Source organism: Passer montanus, unplaced genomic scaffold (assembly GCF_014805655.1).
Source record: "Passer montanus isolate IOZ18808 unplaced genomic scaffold, ASM1480565v1 scaffold5, whole genome shotgun sequence".
NCBI lineage: Eukaryota > Metazoa > Chordata > Aves > Passeriformes > Passeridae > Passer > Passer montanus.
In genome coordinates this window covers 13,561,688-13,579,874 of record NW_024369929.1, presented here as the reverse complement: position 1 = coordinate 13,579,874, position 18,187 = coordinate 13,561,688, and the positions used below count along the sequence as shown (strand labels likewise).

Genomic DNA, 18,187 nt, shown 5'->3' with positions numbered 1-18,187 from the left:
TAAAAATATTTTTTTAAAAACGCAGCTGAGGAAGGTGGCAGGGTTCTTGCCATGTTTCAGAAGACAATATGGGCAGTGTGATGTGCTCTGACCTGCCTCCTATTGTACAAGTTCGCCATTGGCTTCAGCGAGGGGAAGATCGAGTTTTATCTGAATAAAGTCCAGCAAACTTTGCTGGATGGCAGCCCTTCCTCTCACTGCTCCTTTGAGCCTCATGCAGTGTCAATGAAAAAAAAAAACTAGTCTGGATGTCAATGTCTCATTTAAGGCTTTATCCTCAAGATATTTTGCATATGCTTCTGTCAGAGTTTATTATTATTGTTGTTGTTGTTATTATTATTTACTTTAGTGAGCTAAAAATTTTTTTTAGCTTCTTTGTAAGGCTAAGTGAAACTGTCTGCCGAGAGGATGAAATTTGAGGTCACTGTACAGCTAATTTCCAGGGGTCGTTCACTAATAACGATGCAGGAGTTAGGGCAGAAACTTGTTGGCTGAGATTAGATTCTGCAGGAAGGAAAACCTGCGAGTGGAATCCATTACATCTGCAGCGGGGGACGACTTTCTTGTCCAGAAAAACAAACGTTGCAAAGAATAGGGACGGACAATGATCTCCAAGGAAGAGACGGAAGGCGCTGGGGTGGTTTGGGATGGTTTGGGATGCCCGGAGCTGAGCCCCAGCCCCTGCGGCCCCAAAGCCAGAGCCCTGCAGCGGGTGGGGAACAGCCCCGCTCCCACCGCCAAGCTCAGGCAGCAGAGATGTGGTCTGAAAAAGGCTCTGGGGCGAGGAAAAAAAATATTGGGGAAGGGTGGAAAATCGCACTTAAGATGACTAAACAGTTTGTGATCAAGGGAAGAGAGCGGCTGGTGAAGCCGCTTTCAAAATTAGGATTATCTTTAAACCTGGGAATTAGGAGTGGCTGAATGTGGCTTCGCCTGCGGGGCGGGAGTTTGTGGGTAGCGAAGAACAAAGTTTTAACCCTAGTACCTGGCCAATAGAAATCATCACGGGAATGGTTAAAAAGACACTGGGAAGTATCAAACGGAAAAACAAACAAACGAACTAACAAACAAAAACAAATCGCGAAACTTCCCGGAAAGCTCGAAAGGGCACGAAAGAGGGGATTGGACGGTGGAGGGGGGTGGAAAAAAGGGAGAGAAAAATGATTCTGTGGTGCCTGGATATTCCGACAGGAATGAATGAAAAATGAGAAATCGGAGAAGCGATTCTGTGCAGCTATATGGCAGGGACTTAAAAATTACATCTGGAGCAGAGCTGTCCTTGGCAAGTCGTTCTTGCTCTTTGATATCATATGTATATTTATATTTATACACGTATTAGCAACAAGTATTCAAGGATCTAAACTAATTGATTCTGAAGTTTCTTGGAATTTGTCCAAAGAGCAATATAGTTTTAATTGTACATTGCTTAAAACTCCATTTCTCGAACAGTGTGAAACAAGTCATAAAAGTCATAAAGCGTATCACTGTTTTTTCCCCGCACATAAATACTCATCCAATACCCTCAATTCTCTCCTGAAACTCCTATAAGAGGTCCAGAAAATAATTTCGAAGACATGTAACTACACCATTACAGAAAGCTGGAAATTGGTAATCAATCCATTTAAACTGACTTAGAAGGCACTTCTGATTTTAAGTTTTAGTGGGAAAAGAAAGAAAAAAAATTAAGACACCTTCCCAACTATTTCTACTTACCCACGAGCAAGAAAGGTTTTGAAATCTAATTTTAAACCTGAGCACTAATGTTCCAGTTGGGCTAATGAGGTAGAACTGGGTTACTGTGCAAAGTATTGGGGTGGAGATAAAAAGGCCTGTAAAGTTTATATACATTTCTGTTTTGCTCATCCCGCCCTTGGAAACACAGCCAGCAGCATCCCCAGCTAATCAGCCAGAACCAACCTCAGCAAGCGAACTTTTGTTTTTCAATTAACGACACTATATTTTCAGCATTAGAGGCCATGGCTATAAATATCTGACTATTTCTCTTAAAGAAAAAAAAAAATTACGACAGAAGACTGACTGCCCCCTCCCCCCTTTCCCTGCACACCCACACTTTTCGTGTCTAAAATTAGCAGGAAAACTATGCACTGGAGAGAAAGTGCGATGTAGCTAAAGGCAGGGAGGCTTCATTAGTTCCTGCAAAGGCTTGGGTTGGAGCTGGGGCCGGAGCGCCAGCCATCAAAGGAAGCCAACTGCATCTTTGCAGATCATTTTGGCGCTTCAGAGAGCGATTCAGGCTGGAAATCTGTAAAATCCACGCAAACCTTTCTCCTCTCGCTACTAGGCACCCTTTGACACGGTTGTATTGAAGTTGGGGCTGGAAGGTCCTTGGAGGTCTCCGAGTGTGACAGTACTTAGAATAGCGGGTAGATGGCACAATTTTCTAACATTTAGAGAGAAGAACCCACGCTGGGAGCAATAAGTCCATTTAAAAGCCCTTTATTTAAAAGGAACAAAGATAACTGACAAACAAAGTACAGAGACATCTCAATGAAATTTCTAGAGAAGAATAAAAAACTCTCTGCAAAGGAAAACACAAGTTCTCGGGTTTATTTATTGTTGTTTTAAGTACAATACCGAAATTAAATTAAATTAAAATGTAGATGTATCTAACAAGCTCCCAGAACTGAGGATGTTTAAATCAGGGATCCAGGATAGAAAGATACGAGCAGCTATTTGAAAGGAAGGAAATTCAGAAAATAGGGGTAATGTTTCAGAGTGAATACAGCTCTCACATGCCCGTTGTTTAAAGGGCTCCATCACATCAGCACATGCAATTTTTTTTTCTAAGGCGAATCGGAGAAAGATGTGGTCAAGGGTGTGTGTGCGTGGGGGGAGAGGGGGGGAATAAAACCAGGGAAGAAGGGGGAGGGGGGAGAAATCTGAGGTTAGGAGCTACTTTCTAGGAAAGGGAAATAATCTTAAGGGCGCTATGTGGCTGCATTTCAGTAATTTTTTTTTTTTTTTTGACAGTGCTTGAATCCAACAATGAATGGTGCTTCTTTCTGAGTTCATTCCTTTTATAACCATGCAGGGTATTGGGTAGGGTTCAAAGCAAAGGCTAAGAAAAAGGAGAGAGAAATTTCAGCAGAGGTAGGCAGCATCTCTGCGAGGTGCTGTGGCTCCTGAGAGCCGCTCGCAAGCATTTACGAAGCGACACGCAGATAATTCAGGGACAATTTCCCCCCCTTTTATTATTCATCTTGGACTTCGAAACTCGACGGGTTTTGATACCGAATACACTATGTTCGATATTTTGGGGCTGAAGGAAAAAAATATACGTGAAAGTAGGGGGGAGAAGGGAGAGGGTGATGCCGAGAAATTAGGCATTGATCCGGGTTTGATCGAGTCTGGGAGCTTCCACCAGCAATAAGCAGGCAAACACTCCCAAAACAGAGACAAACACACGCTCCCAGCTCCACTGATTATGTTAAAAAGGAGGGAAATAAAAGGAGGACGGGTGAAAAAAGAAAAAAAAAAAGAAAAAGCGAAGGGGGAAAAAAGGCAATAAGCTGTATGTTCCCTCGAATCTGTGGTGCTGTAAAGAAATCAGTTTCCGTATAAATGATTGTATTTGGGTGGGTGCTTTTCCGACTTATTTGTTGAGTAAATCTCTCTCACCGCGCTGAAGGCGAATCCCTGTTGATAAATCCATCATTACCGTTTGGATACAGGGAGACAGCAGCGCCACTAAATTTATCTTACATTTGTAGCGCTTTAATAGACATTTATTAAATGCTTTCAGAGAGAGACATGGGGCGCCTGATTACATCCTAGTTATAGACAGAACATAAAGACACACGTTAACAGCAATTTACAAGAAGGAGGGGGGAAAAAAAGAATAAAGAAAAGAAAACAAAAGAAAAGGCAAAGTTTGGGAGTGAAGCTGCTGGGAACCAGGCAGCCTGCGCCTCTCCGTATGGCCGCTAAATACCAGCTTTTTTCTCCTGCATTTCTGGGAATATTAATCGTGGCCTAGAGATGTGTGTGCATGTCTCCATACAGAGCATGAGCCATGCACTCGCACACGCAGATGCGCGCGTATGGATCAAACAAGGCGACGCAGATTTCTGTTCCATTCCCCAACACACAAGAATACAGGAGAGCATTTACAATAGATTCATCACCCTCTTCCACACTCGCCCTCCACCCCCTTACCCCTCTTACACCCGCTCCCAGCCCAACCCCCCCCCCCCCGCCAGCTTTTAACTCTAATTTCAATCTTCTTCAACTGGAGAATCTCCAGGGACCTGGGCAAACTTGTGTAAAATAGTTAAACCAAGCGTGTTTCAAAGAGGATTGCTGAGTTCCTCTTCCTGCCTTAATAAACCGAAAGGCCCAGTTCAAAGAAAACACGCTGGAATCAAAATTCAAAATATCTCACGACTCGCACGGATGGAGCAGGCTCCGAGCGATGGATACGGCTTCGTGCGTTGGTGGTCATGTAGTGACAAACATTTCACCCTCCTTTTTTTTGTGTGTATATGGAAACCCTTCCTTTGGGCTTTTTCTCCCTTTCCTAAATACACATGTATATTTAAAACCTTTCTATTTGCTTCCAAACCCCTTTCTTCCAGCGTCTCTCAGGTACATGCTTAAAGGCACCTCTCGCTTTTATAAAGTTAACCCGCTCCTGCAGAGATCTGACCAAATTCGGGTTCACGCCGCTCGCTGCCCTCCGCTCCACAGCGCGCCCGCACCGCGGAGCCTCTGCCTCAGGACCGGTGATTTATACGCATATAGATATATTTATTTTGTTTTCGGGCGTCTCGCAAGGCTCGCCTCCGCGTTACCTTCCCACCACCCGAGTCACTCCAAGGGCAGCATCGCCCGGATAACACATGTAGCTCGGAGCTTCTCCTCCTCTAACACCGCGTGGGTCGCCTTTCACCGGGGACAGGGACACACACGCACACAGACACATCCGCACAAGCACAGGGATGATCCCTGCACCTCCAGGAAAATAAATAAATAAATAGCCACCGCACGAAACCTTCCCTCCACCTCTGCCCTTCTGCAAGAACACCTCTTCTATCTAAAAGTTTCCGAAAGAAAATAAATACAAGTGACACAGTGGTGGGGGAAAGCTCATTAGTTCGTTGTCCAAGTCTAATAAAAGAACAGAAGTGCAAATTATAGAGTTCAGCTTCAACACACGCTCTGTCAACTAAAATCAACCGAGTGCAGCCTTGATTCAAATAGCTGCGAAGTTGGTCCGCAATTCAAAACCACCTTCCCCCTCCTCCCTTCCCCTTCCCACCTCCACCCTCCGCCCTGCCGCAGGGACATTTGGTTGGAAAAATATTGTTCCAAGGAAGGTAATGATAAAGCTTAACATTAGGAAGAGGAGTGCGCAAACTCATTTCCCCATCGGTAATCCCAATAAAAGGAGCGTGGTGCTTCGCTGGGAAGGGCTGGGACGGGGGCTGCGTGTGTGTGTGGATGAGGGGGGGAGGAGGGACAGGACTCCTGAAATAACATCTTCTTTCCAGCAAGGTAGAAGAAGAAACGGCCCCTTTGTTTTGATAATTAGCTAAGCCCAAACTAGGAAAGCAGATGTGTTTGCTTAGCTAATCATAAGACAAGTTTCTTTCAAAGAACTTCATTGAGCGATGGCAATTCTGAAGGAAGGAGAAGGATTTCATTTTCCTCTCTCCCTTGCCTCCCACCCCACTCTATTTTTATTATTATTATCTTTTTTTTTTCCCCCTATACTTCTAATATGATAGAAACGCTTCCGATTACCTAGATGGGAAGAAAGCAAACCCTCTTCATCATAGCACCGGGCTCGCCCCCGGAGCAGCGCAGCCACCTCGGGCTCTCCCTGCTGCACGTTACCAGCCAGATCTGTTGACATTTTACGTGGGGGGGGATGGGTAGAGAGAGGGGAGGAAAAAAAGAGAAGTGGGAAAAATAAAGTTTTAATGACATGTATGACATATTAAATTAGGCAGTTTTACAATTGGGTTTGAATGCGATGCTAACTGATTACAACTGTGTTATCAAAAGGGCGATAAGATTTATAACTTCGCGAGCACAAGCCTCTCCTCTTAATGACAATAGATGTTCAATAGCTGAAATCTGGTTTCTATTTCCCAAGAAGAGACGCTGTGTGTCTCCGTTGCCCCTTTATTACCGCAGGATTCAAGATCCTCTCTAAAACAGCTCGGCACTTGGAAATCCACAGGCCAGGAATACCTTTATGGTCCCTATTAACTACTGTGTTATTTACACTTTCGCTGGTGCTTCTCACTCAATACCCGTATCACATACGAGGGGATAAGACAGCCTCTCTCCTTGCCTTTCGCTGGCTGTTTTGGGTTTATATTTTGCATTTCTTTGCCTTACAAAAGGGGTGGGGGAAAAGGGGAGAAGGGGGAAAGGAAAAAAAACAACCCCACAGCTCTGTCCCTTACACCCTTCTCCTCCCCAGCTCCCTAAACCAACACATTAAGCAAACTTTAAAAACTGGGTTCCTATTACAAAGCAGCGCCCAGGACTAACTGCTTTAAAATTACTGCATAATTAGATTTAGTTGAATTTCACCATTAATTAGGCAGCCGCACTGCGGGGAGCCTTTGAAATCTGAGAAAATGGGAAAAATCATCTGAAGCACGTTTTTTAAACCCAACTTCAATAAATCCTGACAAGGCCTGCATTTCTCCGTGTATCTCTTTCCATTCTACAAAGCAAAGGGAAGCGAGCGCGATCCCCAGGACCCACTAAAGTTTTAATTAAAAAAAAAAAAAAAAGAAAGAAAAAAACTAGGAGAAAGAAATAAAAATAAAACCCATCTCCATTCCCACATCCCGCTCGTTATCATCGGCGGTTACGGAGCGCCTCGAAACACCCTTGCCTTTTCCTCGCTATCCCTCTTTCTTTCTCCCCCTTTCCTTTTCTCTCTTATTATTTTCCCCCCTTTCCCCCCTTCCCTTTTTTTTTTGGCCCATCCCGAGGATGCCGCTCTCCCTGCGGGCGCAGACCCCGCTGTCCCAGCCGGGGTCGGTGTGACCCCGCTGCACCGCGCCGCGCTCGCACGGGGGAGATGCTTCCACAGGTCATTGACATGCGGATGGGATCGGGGCTGCGGGGGAAGCGCCGCCCGCGGCCGCGGCCCCGGCCGAGCCCCGGGGCGGACGCGCTGCCACGCGCGCTCGCGCGCGCACGGACGGACGGACAGACGGACACGCTCGCACGCGCGGGCTGGCACCGCCCGCCCGGCGCCTCCTCCGGCCCCAGCCCCCGCTTTTGTCTGAACTTGGGGAGCCGCCTCCTCCCGCGCCCCCTCCGCGCCCCGCGGGGCCGCCGCCCCCCCGGCGGGGCCGGGGGAGGTTTGGGAGAGCGGCGGCGGGGAGGGGAGAGCCGGGGAGAGGAGGAGGAGGAAGGGGAAGGGGGGGTGAAGAAGACCTTTCGCGAGCTGTGGTTGCACCGCGGGCGGCTCCGCAGCTCTCGCTGTCGTTCCGGGTCGCCTTTGGGTCTTTCCCCGCCAGTGCCGGTGGCAGGGGTGGGGGGGAAAGGAATAGAGCGAGCTGAGATCAGATTAAAGCAGAAAATATAATAAAAGGGAGGGTTGGGAAGTGGGGGAACCGCAAGGAAAAAAAAAATAAATTAGACACTTAGAGGGAAAGAGTCGCCATGTTTAACAGCTTTTTTTTTTTTTTTTTTTTTTTTTTTTTTTTAAAAAAAAAAAAAAAAGGATCTCCTCAATTCAACATAGAACAAGCTTCTCCATCCCAACCCTCCTCTTTTGTCCAATTCAATCTTTGGATAGATCTTTTGTTCTAACTCAGCATGAAAAGAAAAACTTTCTTTAAATGCTATAAACTTAAAACTAACTGAAGTCCCTAAACAAATCCTCCTCTGAGCATTCCAAACATATATACACGGGGCTTGTGTGTGTGTGCGTGCGTGTGTGTGTGTGTGTTTTTATTTAACCCTGGTGCATTTTCTGTTTACTATTATTCTCTGTGAACCAAAGCTCGCTGCAAGAAACTTATAAATACAGAGATAGCTTACAGGCTTTAAAACATAAAAAGCAGAGAATGTTTTGGATTTGAAAATCATAAATTATAATTTAATGCCAATAACAATTTACAACAAATGGTTGTTTACAATAAACTAACACAAAACAAACAAGTCAAGATCCTGTGTTCTTAGTAAGCATAAAAACTTCACACACACACACTCACATGGATAGCACTTGCAATAGAAAAAGCTAAATCTAGAGGTCAGCAATTCCCCTGCAATAATAGTATATTTATATATTTATATATATTTATATATTTATAGAAAAGGAGCCATGATTCAGATGTAAAACTCTGCTCAAATTCACAGTCATACGCCCCTCAGCCCCCAGTACAGATGTGTCTAACTGGAACACACTAAAGATCAGGGTTTAATCGACTTTACAGAATGATCTCTCTCCCTCCCTCTCTCTCTTTTTGTGAAACCACAACATGGTGTAGTTACGTGTGGTAAAAAGGGAGAGGGGGAAGCCTCAGACAAGAACAAAATTGCAAGCTTTCACATACAAAGCATCTGCTATAGACCAAGGGGAGGGCGGGCGGGGGGAGAGAGAAAGAAAAGAGAAAAAAAAATAATAAATGACACGCACACACACGAAATAAAATATCAACCCCTTGCAAAAACCACATCATCTTGCCTTCCTTCAGGTTTGGGTTGGGTTATTTTGTGGTTTTTTGGTTGGGTTTTGTTTTTTTTTTTTGCCTGCTCGGGATAGCACTCAATTCCCCAGTGGTGTGTCCGGTCCTATGCCACCCGCCCAGGCAGGTCCCACTCCCGGTGCCAGGGCTGCAGGAGAGGGCCCTGTGCCTCCACAGGGGACATCCAGGGACGCCCACGCGTGTCTGTGTGCCAGCATACACACAGACAGATAGCCCATATGTAAAAGAGAGAGATGACCTGTGGTCATGCTTTCACAGTCTAAGGTTTAAAGGAAAAAAAAAAAAGAAGAAAGAAAAAAAAAGAAATCCACTTGAGAGTATATATACATTAAAAACCGACTCCTCAGTGCTAGAAGCTAAAGCCACTCCATTTGAAGACCTCTCAATGACAACGATAGATGGCAACTACGGAGTATTATAAAAAATCACACATACTTAAAGAAAACTCATTGCAAACAACTGACCTATATTTACAATACTGCTATTACCTTGCTTGAATGATCTTGTGCGCGTATGTCAGACATTTACAAAAGATTTTTCGCCCCATTCTGATCATAAAATAGATACTGATCTCCAGATTTCTAATACTTTTTCACAACAATACCTTTCCTACGCAGGCACTTAAGTGTGACAAAAATAAGGGCCTTTTTTTTTTTTCCAGAAAATCCATTTTTAATTAACAGGAGGATTAGATGAATGGGGGTTGATGGTTTACCATTTCAGCATAGTACTTCCTAAAACCAGAGATAAACCACGAACTTAAGTCCTCCACCCCCATCCCGGAATTAAACAGGTAAATACACTACAATACATCTGCTACAAACTTACTGTGACAAGTAAACAAATCAATCGCCTATGGACTTAAATGACTGCAAACTATAGAGAAGTAATGTGGTTTCTGAAAGACATTTATGACAGCCAAACAAGTTTCAGATATCAAATAATATTTTAATTTCTGAATACTTTCAATTTTCCTTGGAATATAACACACAAAGACTCGACCAAACAGTTCAGTTATTATAACTTTTACAGTATACAGAAATGTTGCACTTAAAAAAAAAAAAACCTTCAGTTTTTTTAAACACAAAACTGTAAACTCTAAGATACTGAATCAATCACGTTATCTATAAGTGCCAACAGTGTTATTTTGTCATGCTGATTTCAATGGTATTTTTTAAAAAGGGAAAATATCAACAATTATTATAATACAAAGGGCTTGCAAATATACAAACAGATAGAGGAGTTTAATAACAATTCATGATGAACTATGTGGAACCCAATTCAAATTACAAAAGTTCACTTTGCTTGTTTGCTTGTTTGTGTTTTCCTTTTTTTAAATCAAAACCGTAGTGTGTCTTGGACACAAAATCCTTCTACCTATAATAAATCCCCACAGTCCATTTTCTGTCCGAAATATCAAAAAAACCTAGATTTGGGGGGAGTTATATGACACGTGTGGTTCATTCGGGTCTATATAATTATAGCTCTCTCAGCTTCAAGCTAGATTTTGGGTCACCACCTTAAGTGCGCTTCCATCATTGTGTTGTTGAGGGTTTTTTTTTTTCTCTTTCCTTTCTTCCTATGATACTTTCGTGGACTCAGTTTTAATTCTTTCAGAACATATATTTTAAGGATACACAGTTTATTTTTTTTTAAAGAAGCCAAGGTTATATCAAAAATTATTATAGAACCACAGAATAAACTGGTTTGAAACCAGAAAAATACAAAAAAGAACAGCTATAGGTACATAGACACATAGGACAATTAATAATTTGGAAAAAAAAGACTTACTTTCTTCCGTTCTGCTAATTTTCTCCAAATTTCCTTTAAATGCACTTTAAGCGAGATTTTTTAAAAAGTTTACCCCAAAAAAAAGAAAAAAAAAGAAGAAAAAAGAAAAAAAGAAAAAGCCCACCATCGTTTCTTTTCTTCTTCTTTCTTTTTTTCTTTCCCTCTTTTTTATTTTTTACAAAAAAAATGATAAGTAGCAAGTTTTTTTTCTGAACAACACGGGAGTTTTTAATGCATTCTGTAAAAGTTCATTTGACAGTCTCTTTTTTTAATTCACAGTCCATTAATTTTTCCTGTCTTCTCTTAGCAAACTTGTAACATCCTTTTACATCCTTTCTTAGCAGAAGGAAATTTAAGAAACAACCAGAACCCAAATGTCATTTGCTTTCCTTTCACTCTCATCTCCCTTCTCAATTTTGATTTTATTTATTTATTTTTTAAAATTTTTGTCTTGGTGGTTTTTTTTATTTTTTTCTTTTCCTTTTTCTCTCTCTTGGATGTTTTATTGAATGGACATGTAAGGCCAGTTAAAACTGCTGCCAGACAGTAACATATCCCTGATTAGGGTTTCTATGGGGGTTTTACCTACCAAACGGACGAAAAACAATTGCTCTATGACAGAAGAGGAGACAGTGCGAAGGGAGGGGAGACGTAGTAATAGCTTCCCGAATCGTGTTGGCTGGTTGGGATACTGGCTCCTAACATACTCTTCCAAAGCACACTGTGACTTCTCCTGTAAACTTTCAACATGGGCTACATCAGAGAGACCACAGGCATCTAGAAGAAAGTGTATTAAAAAAAAAAAAAAAAAAAAAAAAAAGAAAAAAAAAAAAAGAAAGCAATCATCAGATTAAAAAGGTTTTGGTGGTTTGGTTTTTTTTTTAAATTTCTAATTTGATTTTTTTTTTCAAATATCTAGGTTTAAGAGTGGATCGTGCGCCATCACCTCGCCCCCCAGAGTTTAAGTGGGTTTCACCAAAAGGGACAATCTCTCTGTGCATGTGTGTGTGTCTGCATTTCTCTCTCTTCTAGAGGGTCTCCTTTAGGACTGAGCACAGCTCCCAGGGTCGAGATTTCGAATGGCACGACAGACCTGAGGGGTGGCAAGGAGGTGCTGGCCAAGCCCAATTTCATATCTCTGTGGTTTTTGGGGGAAAGGCTGGGGGGGCGGGGAAGGCTTGAGCTGAAAAGGGGGAAAGGGAGCCACTATTTCTCCATACCCCCCCTTCTTGGAAAATAATTGGGGGAAGCCTAACCCTGTGATGAGAAGGACTACTGCTCATAGTGATAGAAATCATAATAATAATAAAAAACTGGCCCAGCCAAAGATAATGGCGCCCCGGATCCAGCAACAGATTCTCCCCCAAAGAAGACAACGCGTTTTTCTTCAGTCTTTGAAACTGATTTAAGTGGCCCTTTAAAACTGATCTTGTCAGTTTAGCCTATTCAGAGGCAGCCATGCAAACTGTGATCTCTCTGTTCATTTGAGCTGTTTCTTTTCCCCCCTCTTTTCTTTTCTCTTTCTTTCTTCCCCCCCCTCCACTCCCCCCTCTTTTTTTTTTCCTCTTCTTCTTCTTTTTAAACCTAAAGGCCCTTACAAGAAGAAAACTCCCTGATAGGGTCTGGATTTTTTTTTTTTTTTTTTTTTTTTTTTTTTTTTTTTTCTCCCTGATACGCTAAAATACAATAAGTTCCCTTTAAATCAGAGACGTCTGTGCTGAAAGAGCACAGGTTGTGACCTGACCTCCCTGTGGCTTTCCTAGGCACAGGGCTAACACATGCATATTCTGCGAGTCATTAGAACCCAGATTTTTTCCCCCCTCCCTCTTAAAAGAGGCTGCAGCAAACATTATATGCATCTATGTGCGTCTGCTTTACATCAGGGAGGGTTATTGGGGTGCTGCAGAAGCTGCAAGCATCACCCTATATTTTTTTGCATGCGGCTGTCTTCCCCAGAATCAGATAACAAGAAACGTTTATCTAGTTGGGAGGCAATTTACACGCCAGGCCTCCCATTTTGAAAATAGTCATAAATTAAACAGTTACGACAGGATCGGACGATTGTTTTCTCAGAAGGCTAAAAAAAAAAAAAAAAAAGTAAAAAAAAAAAAAGTGATTTGGGAGAAAAGGCAGGATTGGAAATAAACTCCTTGGTGTGGGTGTGAGCTGGGCAGGGGCTGGGGAGGGATGTGAGCGTGTGTGGGATCCTCGCTGAGCGGCTGAGCGAGGGAGAGGAAAATGCATCCTAGAAAAACGATAGAAAAATAAAATAAGCACCCCACGGACACCCCTTCCCACTCGGGATCCCTGTCTCCCTGTGGCTAGATGCGCCCTGCTCATTGATCACCTCAGGATTTAGCACCAGTAATTGGGGGGGGAGGAAAAAAAAAAGGAGAAGTTTTTTATGTGTAAAGCAATAATATATAAAAGGAAGTTTAGGTCACGACCCAGAACCTGGACAAAGTCCAGAAAATGACTTCGTTCCCCAGACCCCCTTTAACACAACAAGGAACGGATTGTGAGCCCTTCTTTTCCCACATAAACTACATTTTTTTCCTGTTTCCTGATATCAGGCTTTAAAAAACTCTGATGAGTAATTATTTTGCAGGTCCTGCTTCCATTCATATGTTTATCGCGTGGCCACTTTCCCAAGCGTCCGAATGAGTTACAGGCGAAATGTATGTATTTTTAAATTTAATCCCCAAACTTCGAGGGCTCCAGCACACTGGGTTGCCGGTGCAGCCTCAAAGTTAGTGATCTGAGATAACGTATTGCACAAATTAGCGAGCAGATTTTTTTTTTCCCCTCAGAAGAAAAAAAAAAAAAAATTTAGCCTCCAGAGTTAATATCAGGATTATTACTCACCCAGGTTAAACTCTAGTGCAAGCTAATTAGATTTCACAACGCACTCAATTATTGCTTTATAACTCATGCACTATTTCTAGGCAGCAAAAGTTGACACATATTTCCCCCCCCCTCCCCTCTTTGATTATCTAAGAAACACCTCGAGGTCTTTTCCTCGGGAGAGTCATGCTTGTGCCACCCCGGAATTACACTGCGGAGCGGCAGCTTCAGCCTCCTCTTACTTTTCCATACTACCCCTGTCTACTTATGGTAATGATCTTTTCGCACCCGCTACTCGCTTTGGACTATGCAGTTCCTGCTGGGTACAAATGCAAACTTTTCCCCTTAGCTTAAATGACACAGAACTGCTCACTGCCACATTCTGTTTAAATCAGAGACAGCTCTTTGCAAAGTTGATTTATTTTATTTTATGAGATGGCAGGGAACATATTTTAAACTCAGATTTGCGCATTTAACTTTTTTTTTTTTTTAATTCAATTTTTAATCCTGCAGGGCTTTTTTCCCTTCCTGGCTGCCCATAAAATGATCCTCTTTTTAAAGTGGTTTCACTGATAGGACGACTTGTATTTAACAACATCAAACAGATTTTGCTGCTGTTCGGATGCGTGTCATTAAATGCAACAACCCAGAGCTATACTGTTAAATAAAATATTATTTTCAATGGGAAGAGCGCAGTCTCTCGTGGCGAATGGGTGCCTCTTCCCGGGCCCCTTCTTTCCCAGTCCCCAGCGTTATTCAGCTAGGGTTGGGGTATATTTTGGCTGTCTGCATTTTTCTTAAAAAAAAATAAAAATAAATGGGGTGTGTGTATATTTTATTTTAATTTTATTTTTTTTCTGATTTGCACTCCCTAGAAGATGGGATGCTCGGATCCGAGGCCCTGAAGGGGAGAGCACAGGGCACCGCTTCCTAAAAGGAAAAGAGACCGCGCTGGTTCTTGGGGGGCAGGGAGAGGGGATGGGGTGCAGGCAATAACACTTTGCAAGAGCAAACACTTCTCAAGGGGGGCCCGGGGAAGGAGAGGAAAAAAAAAAAAATAAAAAAAAGGAGCAAAGAAATGCCGCCTACCTGAGGTGAAGAGGACTATGGCCTTTAAACAGCTATATTCTGCAGAGTCGACATGCAATGCTTTCAGTTTTTCTACTTGCTCTTGGAAGATTCGTATGTGGTCCATAAAGGCGACCACTCGGTCAGCAGACATTGGCGAAGCGTGGAGGCCAGCAGCTGCCAGGAGCGGAGCTACGTGGAGGGGCATGGAGCACTGGGCAGCGTTGAGGACAAATAACTCGCTCCAGGTCAGCCTCAGGAGGGCCACCTGGTCTGTGATCTGGAGGTCTGGGAAGAAGGGGATATTCCTGGCCCACTCCACCGCGCTGAAGAGCATCCTAGCTGCCAGTTCACAAATGTTCTCGATGCCCATGATGTTGTTGGGTTGCATGCACTGACTGCCAAAGCGGGAGGTGGGGTAGGGCTCTGCTCTCAGAAGAAGGGAGATATATCCGGATAGGTAGGAATGGCAGTTGAGAGGGTCCCCATTTGTCAAGGCGAACTGACCATGAGTTGGCTGTGTGGGTGGCATTCTGCCCCTCTGGACCGCTGCAGTAAATAAAGAAGAAACTACAGCTATTAATATCTGAATTGCGACCATCGGTTCAAATACAGCCTGCTTTGTGTGCTTGTGCGTGCCTGTGTGACCCCGCACCCGGCCGGCTTCGGGGGGAACATGCATTCTCCCGGGCAGAGTTCAGCCCCAGCCCCGCTCTAAGGCTCCGCAGTTCCCGGGTCAAGTCAAGCAACAACAAAAGCTGAAGGACGCCGTGGGCTCGGCCAGGGCTGCTGTGGGAGCCCGGCTCCTCACTTCCCAAAACACACCACAGTCCAGTTATCCCCCCCTCCCCTCCACCGCCACCCCCTCCTTCAAGAGATGCAGGATACGTCTTTGTGTGTTTTTTCTCCGTTACACCTAAACCAGCTCATTGATTTGAGGCTGGGGGAGCGGGATGGGGAAGGAGGAGGGGAGAAGGAAGAAACACTTCAGTTCGAAATCCCCGGCTCTGGTCCCACACGCGATTCTCGCCCACTGAATACATTGTTGCTGCTGGTATTATACATCCCCCCCTCTCGTAAAAAATACCAAAGGAGACAAAATCACCCCACAACATCCCCGGCAGGTCCCCTGGTGAGGCTGAGGGCATTATCCAAAGGCACCTTCCCCCGCTGCCCATGGAAAGTGGGCCTTTCATTTTGTTAATAAATTTACACGGTGACAGCGAGAGAAAAAGGAGACAGAAAAAGGGCTCAGAGGCAGAGAGACGACAAGAAGGGAGAACGCCTAAAAATGTGCTTGATTTATATTTGTTATCGCCTGTATTCCAAGGTTAGTTACTCTTGCAGAAACACAAAGAGAGGAGCCCGGCGAGTCCCAAGCCCCCTCACCCTTAACCTACATAGCAGCGTCCAGACACAGAGCACGCACTGGAAAACTGCAGGCTCACATTTCCCGTCTAATTTTATATCACAAAGACTCCACTTGCAGAGATCCGAGCACCCCACACTTACTTCTGGACTGCTCCTTACACCCCCCACCCCATCCCTTCTACCCCCTCCTGCCTCTCCCGGAGGAACAAGAAAATAAGAGGAAGAAGAGAAAAGTGAGGTAATAACAACCAGGAAAGGCAGGCACACGGCAGTGTGTATATACACACACACACGCGTGGAGATGTGTGTGTATATATATTTTTTTAAAGGAGGAAAAATCCGGCTGGGAATCCACAGTGGAGTGCTGTAGAGCCTCGGTAGGGTGAGTCCCATTGTAATAGTAATTTGAACCGCCTGTGTAAAATTGCAATCTAAGGCAGGGTGCTGGAGGATATATATATATGTGTGTGTATGTGTGTGCATCTCGGGAGGCTCCGTGTGTGTGTGTACACACACGCACAGACACACACACACAGAGGGCTGCTCGGGGGACGGGGGCTAAGGCTGAGCATGCAGGAGGAAACACGAAGGAAAAGTAACCACACGTCAGAATCATCATCTCGCTCCTAAGCAGCGTGAAACTAAAAATCCACTTTCAATAAACCTCCATCAGCAAAATCAAAACAAACACAAATCAATTACGAGTGCAGGAGAAAGCATGCGAGAGCCCCTGCCTCCCTGCCCACCCTCCCCAACACCGCTTTCTTTCATTACGAGAAAGTTTCTGGCTGGTTTATTCGAGGGGGGTGGGTGGGGGGGAGGAAAGGTTCTGGTTGGGTTTGGGGTTTGGAGAGGAAGGTTAAAAATGCTAAGAGTAATTATATATATTATTTAAAAATAATAAAAAAGGGAAAACCAAACAAACCCCAAAACGCAGCGAGTGAAAAAAAATATTGCAAAACAAATGAAATCCCAATACCTTCCCGTCTCATGCCAACTTTGAGGCATTTTTTGAGGCGGCAGTACTGACACTGATTGCGGTGGTGCTGGTCAATGGGACAGTTCCTGTTGGCACGACAAGTGTAGCTGAGATTCCTCCTTACACTCCGCTTGAAGAAACTCTTGCAACCCTCGCAGGTAAACTGGCCATAATGTTTGCCACTAGACTTGTCCCCACAAACCACACATTCAATGTGCTGTTGCTGCTGCTGCTTGTCTCCTTGGTTCTGCTGGCTCGGCGGGTTGGTCTGGGCTGGCGTACTGGGAGGGCCCCCGGGCCCCGGGGTCTGTGGGGTGTGCGGGGCCCCGGCCGGGGGTCCCTGCACCGGCGGGGCTTGCGAAGGCTGCGTTCCCTGAGCTCCGGGCACATCGTCCTGGGGGTCTCGCCACGCACCGACTACCATTGCCATATCTATTGGACACCGTTGCCAAACTTCCTGTTCCCCCTTTATTTTCAAAGTTTGTTTGCTTTGCTTTTCAGATCAGCTTTGCAGCAGTCTTTTTATTTTTTTTTTTTTTTTTTCCTTTTTTTTTTTTTTTTTTTTTTTCAGGAGGGTCGGGGTGGGGGGGATCTCCCGGTACCGGCGAAGGTGCAGAAGCACGGGGCGATGGAGGTGTGTGTGCGGGGGGGCGAGGTGCGAGTCGATTGTCTGGGCTCCAGGAGAGCAAAGTAAAGGGGTGGTGGGGGTGGGGGAGAGAGGGGGAGAGAGAGAGAGAGAGAGAGGAGAAAAAAAAAAAAATCTCTTCAAAGATCTCCCTCTCTCTCTCTTAGAGCTGATCTGCAGCAGAGTAGTTGAAGGAGGAGAGGCGGGTGTCTGGGGGCCAGGTCCAGGGAAGCTCGCAGTCAGCCATTCAGGAAAGCCATCAAAATAAGAATGAATAAAAGGTTAAAGATTACACACACAGCGGAAAAAAACACGCACAGCGGAGGAGACTCTTCTCGGCGCGGAGAGCGGTCGGTCTCGCCGTAGTTTTTGGAAGTCCAGCTTGCAGCAGCAACATCAACTGCGATCGCTTTGTTTTTGTGGGCTTTTTTTTTTTCCTCCTCCTCCTCTTTCCTCCTCTCTCTCTGCTCTGTCTCTCCTCCCTCCTTCGCTCGCTTTAATTCTTCCTCTCCGCCGCTCCGCCCGGCCGCTGCGCTCTTGCTCTCTCTCGCTCCCTCTTTTGGGCTCGGGGGTGTGGGGGGGCTGTTGGCTTTTTTTTTTTTTTCCTCCTCCTCCTCGCTCTCTCTCTCTTTTTTTTTGTTTTATAAAAAAATTCTTATTATCGTTACGATTACGATTATTATGAATTATTATTATGATTGTTTATTTGTTCCTCCTCCTCCTCCTCTCCGGCGCCGCCGCCGCTCCGCTGCCGCTCTGCCCCGTTCCGCCGGTTCGCCGCTCCCGCCGCGCCGCGTCCCCGCCGCC

The 18,187-nt window shown here is 44.8% G+C and overlaps 1 protein-coding gene across 2 annotated transcripts in view; it reads right to left on the bottom strand.

Annotated features, from left to right (window-relative positions):
• Positions 1-9,347: 9,347 nt before the first annotated feature.
• Positions 9,348-18,187, bottom strand: part of NR2F2 (nuclear receptor subfamily 2 group F member 2) — a 12,862-nt gene continuing 4,022 nt past the window's right edge. The window contains exons 1-3 of one of the 2 annotated variants that reach the window (XM_039723585.1): positions 16,756-18,179; positions 14,427-14,954; positions 9,348-11,270 (exon numbers count right to left, since the gene is read on the bottom strand). In XM_039723585.1, coding sequence (XP_039579519.1) covers positions 10,996-11,270; positions 14,427-14,954; positions 16,756-17,185 — 1,233 coding nt within the window. In that variant the 5' untranslated portion in view covers positions 17,186-18,179 and the 3' untranslated portion in view covers positions 9,348-10,995. Of the gene's footprint in view, positions 11,271-14,426; positions 14,955-16,755; positions 18,180-18,187 lie in introns of those variants that run through there. The other variant, XM_039723586.1, reaches the window with a different exon arrangement.